At 34.8% G+C, this 6,630-nt stretch overlaps 1 protein-coding gene across 2 annotated transcripts; it reads right to left on the bottom strand.

Moving 5' to 3' along the window:
- Positions 1 to 297: 297 nt before the first annotated feature.
- On the bottom strand, positions 298 to 4,270 carry LOC113846792 (EIN3-binding F-box protein 1). 2 transcript variants are annotated; one of them, XM_027475434.1, is made up of 2 exons: positions 3,931 to 4,270; positions 478 to 3,195 (listed from the first exon to the last, which is right to left on the bottom strand). In XM_027475434.1, the coding sequence occupies exons 1-2, from the start codon at positions 3,953 to 3,955 to the stop codon at positions 1,283 to 1,285; spliced, it is 1,938 nt and encodes a 645-aa protein (XP_027331235.1). In that variant the 5' UTR covers positions 3,956 to 4,270; the 3' UTR covers positions 478 to 1,282. The 2 variants fall into 2 exon arrangements, with proteins under 2 accessions (XP_027331234.1, XP_027331235.1); XM_027475433.1 differs by lacking the exon at positions 3,931 to 4,270 and having other exon boundaries at positions 298 to 3,896.
- Positions 4,271 to 6,630: the final 2,360 nt, after the last annotated feature.

Genomic DNA, 6,630 nt, shown 5'->3' with positions numbered 1-6,630 from the left:
TAAAGCAAATTCTTTCGACACATTCTACAGGTCGTTTTTCTTTTCTTATATCAATCATATATATCATCAATCTTATCTCAACTTTTTTTGTCTTTCCATTTCTCTCTTATTTGTTGTAAAATTAGTCGGATGGCAGTGTTTTACTCAACTTCCACAAAAATTCTATTATGAAAAGAAGAGGACAAGCTTGGCGCAATGAACAGATAAATTGCTCTTACAACATGAAAGTCAAGCACGGATTCAAATCCTAAAAATAACATAGCCTCCCTTGCTTATGGATGTAAGATTACGTACATTTTACTCTCTTGAGATCGATCACACTAGAGTCCCTCTAGGTTCCCCATAATCAATTATCATTTTAACCATAAACTAGATGTATTAGGCTTGCATCATAGGATAATGAGAATGAGATAGCTGGTAAAACTTTAAAAGGGTATATATAATCGAAGTAGAGAGACTATCAACACACACATCCACTTTTGGAATGACTGCAAATTTTATTTCATTAGTTTTCATAATATAACATACAGCACAAAGGGCAGATATGAACATCGTTACACAATATAGAAGCTGCAGTGGCAAGCTCATAAAAAATGAAGCCTTAAAAAACACAAGGGCTTGGCATAAAAAAAACAACCCCCACCCAAGGGAGAAGATTGTGTCATGGCAGACCTGTACAACTTGCTGCCATGGCCAAAGCCCCTGAAGACAAGGCATCATAGCACCGAACTGGCCACTGCAAGCCACCTATTAACAGCACATTACACTGGAACTTCCAAACTGCCCTTTGAGTAAAACTTGAAGACCCAAACATCACGTGAAGAACAGGCTTCAAGGACTTTGGTAAAACTAGAGACAGACTAATGGTACTGTGGTACATGTAGCTGTAAAAACTTAAAAACAGGGAACTAAGACACACATGGTGGCAAAACCAATGCAAAGCTGAGCTAAAAACATTAGGTGCCTACACCAGTAAGAGAGAGATTTCTATCTCCAGAACCCGGTAGCTATGTTCTCAGAGATATGCAGCCATCTAAAAGGTGGCTACCCATAAATGGATGCCAAAAACTTAAAACAGATTTCCCATAAAAGGAATCTGCAAAAATGAAGGATAAATGGCTGCATACTCTCTTGAAAAAGGGAACCGAGTTACTGGATGATCAAGACCCACAGTTAATGGACCCAAAAACTACTGTGCAACACTATCATAACTTTCTAACAAGCCTCCTGCATGTTGTGATCCTGTGGCCTAAAATTGCATTGTGAAATTAGTTCTTTCAGCTCAAGAGAGGATGTCACACCTCCATAGAAGTTCCACAAGCATGTCAACGATGCTGCTGCTGATGGCATTGCAATGCTGGATGTTTAGTCCCAAAAGGGTTTGGCCCAGTTTTCGCAAAGCAGGCAAGCTCCTGTCTGAGACCAAAGTGCAACCTGACAAAGAAAGAACCTGCGGATTAAATTGTTTGGCATGTGCCACGGCTGCTATCCCAGCATCTGTGATTGCACACTTGGAAACATCAAGATCACTTAGCAATGGGCAATTTTCAGCAATTGCCATCAAGCTAGCATCACTGATATTTTTACAGCCATCAAGGTTCAGAGTCTCAAGAGTCCAACCATGCAGATTGGCCAGGGATGAAACAACTTTGTCGGAAAGATTTATGCAACCACTAAGATTCACTTTAACCAAACCAGCCTCAGAGCTCTCAAGCAGTGGAAGAAGCCCTGCATCTGTCACTCCCTCTAGTCCACTTAATTCAATATGCTGAAGCTGAGGGCACAGCTTTCCCAATACAGACAGGCTAGCGTTGCCAAATCCAGGGCAGTTGGAGATAGATAATGACCTAAGTGACTCACAAGGAGATACAGTTGACAACATCAAATTTAGATCTTTGATTCCATAGCAGCTCACCAGAGAAATAGCCTTCAATTTTGCACCACAGTTAAAAAGGACACCAAAAAACCCAAGTTGGGTAATTCTGTGGCACTCTTCCAATCGGAGGCTCTCAAGTGATGAAGCTCCCTTGGCGAATGATATCAAACCGTTGTCTGACAGAAATGCACACTTGTGAAGGTGTGCACTTTTCAGATTTGGACAACCCTTACCTACAGCTTCAAGCCCAATATCTGTCACTCCTCTGCAAGATGCCACTGTAAGTGATTTTAGCTTCTGCAATCCATTACCATTACCCATAACCCAAAACCCCCTCTCACTGACATTTGGGAGGCAATTTAGAACAAGATCTGTAACTGATTTTCCATAATGTCCAATAACAGCTAGAGAGAGATCAGAAACAGTCAGTGCCTGGAGCTTCACCTTTGTCAGAACCAAAGAAGTTGAAGAAAACAGGCCAGCAATTCCTTGATCTCTGATGCCAGCGCAGTCCTTGATAGATATGGACCTAAGATTGGAGCAGTACTTCCCAATGGCTTGTAAACCTTCATTACCAATGTTTGGACAAGATTCTAATGATAACTCGGTCAGATTCCGGCAGTTCTTTGCAACTGCAATTAAACCCTTGTCAGAAATTGCAGGGCACTTGCAAAGGTCAAGCTTCTCTAGCTGTTGACATCCATTAGCAATCTCAATCAGGCCTTCATCACCAACGGTAGCAACATTCCATAGAGAAAGAGCCTTCAAAGAAGGACATCCATGAGCAACTGCTTTAAGACCTAGAGTAGTCACCCCACGAACAGTGTTGCTTCCACGGATAGAGAGCTTCCCCAATCCTCCTCGGGATGCAGTCCCAACAGCAATGGCAGCAAGTCTAACATCTGTTGCCTTCTTTCCTTCCAAGCTTCGAGAGAGGTATCCCTCACCCCCAAATTCTACATCATCCTCCTCCTCTTTACTCTTGGTCTGTAGGCCAGTACTTTTGTTGCTGCAAATTTCATTCTTAGAAATACTGCTCAGAAGCATAAGCCAGCGCTTGGAAACACAAGCACATGCACTCCTTTCTTCGCCTGCAGGCAACCTTCTAAAGATCTCAAAAATACATTCATCAGGCAAGGCTTCAATAGAGGTTTTCTGCTTTTGCTCAAACCATTCGCCACTGAAAACATATGGAGCACTGACACGTGATCTCTTCCGAGGAGGAAAGTATACATCAACTTGATGGCCAAGAGGCAGGAAGAAGCTTGCTTCCTTGGGGTTGGCATATATTGACCCCCCAGGGCAAAAGTCATCACCTCCTGAGAACCCGAACATATGTATAAAGTCAGGAAAGCTCAAATTGAGCATATAAACATCATAAAACATGTAGATTTAACCAGAAAATGGAACAACAGCAAGTATCTATCGATGCACTAAATTCTGAGATTGCGTAAAAAAACAGAAATCCACATATGTCTAAGAACACGGTTGCATCCTCGGAAACCAACACTAGGGAGAGATCAACTTTCAACATACAAAAGAAAGTGATCAAACTATAACCATCTGCTGTAAGGATCACAAAACAAGATCCAGAATTCCACCAGAAACCAAGAACTACGAAAAAAATTCTTAAAATCCTCATCACTATCTCATCAACAAATTGTTTACATCTCTAATCAATCACAAGGATTTCTCATGCAAAACCCAAATAGCCAAATACCAATTTTATCAAACCCAAACAGAAAATAAAGCATACATATAACCAAATCACCAGCGCATGCTTGACAAAACTTCCATCCCCCACTAGAATTTTCACATCTTTCCATAACTATACGATTATAACACGACACAAAAGAAATTAAGAGATCAAAGACAACCCAGGAGCCATTTTTCCCAAAAGATAAATAAAAAGTCGAAATCATCATCAAACATAAGCTCCTATGCATCTTCTACATACCTAAAAGCTACAAAATTTTTGGCAAACCCCCCGCCCCAAAAACACAACACCCAAAGGCACGAATCGAATTAAAAACAAGATAAATCAATAAAAATACCGGAAAAGCCAAGAACTTTGGACATGGGCACAACTGAAGAAGCCCCGGGAGGTCAAATCTACACTGTTCTCTATGAAAGAACCCTCGAAAGAGAGCAAAAAAGAGCGCGAAGAAGAAAACGAGGATGACAGCAATGGCGATGTGTGATTGTTGGGAGCAAGAACGCATGAGAGAGAGCAATGGAAGCTGAAACCCTAAGAGATAGGGCAAAAAGAGAGAGGGAGAGAGAGAAAATGAAGAGAAGCAGAAGAAGGAGAAAAATGAAGTTAATGTTTGAGAAAAGAGAGGCTTTTATTGAATAATGAAAGAGATTCGCGTACACTGAATGGTTTGCAACATGCAATGTATCTGCGCATAGTGGGGTTTTTTTGTAATATTCTTTTCCCCACCACTCAATACCAGAAACCAGAAACCAAGTCGTGGTTTTTCATTTCCTTTTTCTTTTTTTTCTCCCTGTTTTCTGCTACTTCATATTAATAATTTTAGTATACTTTAATATTTGAATCGTTATAAAACATTTGGCTTTTTTTTTTTTTTTTTTGAGAACTTGTGTTTGTATGGAAGTATTAAAAGTTGAATAATGTGGTACTTTTATAACAATTTGTGAAATTAAAAAAATTTATACTTGAAGGCTTGTTCGGTGTTAAAATAATTTTTATAAATGATAGTTATAAAAGAATATTACTTTGTTTTCGTATTTATTTCTTTTGTATGAAAATTCTTACAAAAAATATAAAAATATTAATAAATTTTTTTTCTTTCAAAATTTTTATTTTAAATACCAAAAATTTATTTTATTTATTTATCTTCTTAGAATAATCAAATAAAAATTATGATATTTAAAACAATCATATATAAAATCATCACAAGAAGATTATTTAATAATATATATAAAGTTAAATTTTTTAATTTTATAGGAATTTAATTAAGCTTAAAAATCATGTAATGTTTATCTTATAATTATTAATAAAAATAGAAAAAAATTGATTTAAACTGATTAGAGGGATTGAATAAATTGTAAAGAGAAAAAAAATGCTGTCTTTAGACAATAATAATTTTTTTTAATTAATGGTGAAATTTTTCAAAAATTATGAACATCTTAAAGTGATATAATTTTTTAAATTTATTTTAGAGATATAAAAAAAGAACATGCATTTTATGAGTTTATTCAATATTAAATATTAAGAACTTCAAAATATTTTATTTTATTTTTATTATAAATAGAACATACAGGCTCAAACATAAACAAACTAATACAATAATTTAGAGGAAGGGATTCTAATAACACTCATCCTTAAGGAAGGAATTAAGAAAAGAAGAATAATATCAAAACAAGAAAAAGACGTACAAGCTTCTTAATCACATTGGCAAGTCAGTCAGTATACACATATTAGTCTCTATAATAATATAGTTAAATCGAATGAATTCAATATTAGATAACAACTTTTTGATCTTCCTAATCAGAATAAAACAAAAGTGATTATTACTCTAAAAATTAATAATAAGATTAGACATATTAGAATTAATATTAATTTAGTGTTTAATGTGTTAGTTTATTAATGATAATGATAAGAGATATTATTATATTAATCATAATACTTATATTATTATTATTATTACTCTCGAAAAATCAATCTAAACAAGCAGATAAAATATGTAAGAAATGAACTATTTGAATAAGCAAAGCAAATATGAACTACAGAATTATAATAAGTGATCATAAGAACAACAAATTATCAACTCGGACTATGGTTAATTTTTACAAATTAAATTACATTGTACTCGACTCGCAATGAGACAATGAATCTTAGTGTTGAAGAAAAAAACTACAAATTTTACACTAAGAAATTGAAAGGTGAACAATACGAAAAGTCAAGAAAATGAAATGAATATAAAGTTAAGGGAAATATTCAATGAAAAATAAAAAAAGTTATAAAAAAACCACAAGAGAATTTTAGTATTATAATTAAAAAAATTAACATATTGAGCTTTTAAAATGTTGTTTATTAATTTAGAAAGAGTGAAAAGACGTAAGCAGGGATGGAAATGGGGGTTGATATTTGTGAGGAGATTTGATGAAAGTGAGAGAGAAAAAGAAGTTCATGAACCTGCAATGATGTGAATGAGAACCACAATCTTTGATACCCAACTTGGGACGCAGCCAACTCCTTTTATGCGTTACCACGAGACAAAGCGACAAACCCAACCCACCACCCACTCACTGTTCCTTCATTTTTCAAATCTTTTCTTCAAAACACCACTCATTCACTCCCATCATAATCCCACAAATCTCTTCATTTTACTCTCTTAATTTTACCTATTTTTATTTCTTTTCATTTATCTGTTATTTTTTATGTCTACTTCTTTCTTCAAAACACATGTATAATTGCATTTATATGTCTAACATTTCACACTTTTTATAACAATAATAACAAAACTTTAAGTCATCTTACGGGATCGTATCATGTTGTTACTTTTGAGAAGAGCAAAAAATACTTAAAACTGTGTTTTCTAAGTTCTACTTAATTGTTGGTGCTTTTGTATGCTTGTAAATGCATTTATCAAAAGTTCAATTTTAAAGGAATCAGATTCTTATGAATATATATAAAATTTTTAACATACTTTTAACTATTTTAACTTAAAATTAGAGTACTGACAGATAATTAGAAATGTATGAACAATGCAAATTAATTTGTATTA

Source organism: Abrus precatorius, unplaced genomic scaffold (assembly GCF_003935025.1).
Source record: "Abrus precatorius isolate BTA unplaced genomic scaffold, Abrus_2018 Scaffold8, whole genome shotgun sequence".
Taxonomy (NCBI): Eukaryota; Viridiplantae; Streptophyta; class Magnoliopsida; order Fabales; family Fabaceae; genus Abrus; species Abrus precatorius.
Note: the sequence above shows the minus strand (reverse complement) of the source record. Positions and strands in the feature narration are given on the sequence as shown.

Excerpts from the sequence above, each read along its gene's own strand:
- LOC113846792 (XM_027475433.1), bottom strand. The coding sequence starts at position 3,262 with ATGTTTTATGATGTTTATATGCTCAATTTGAGCTTTCCTGACTTTATA.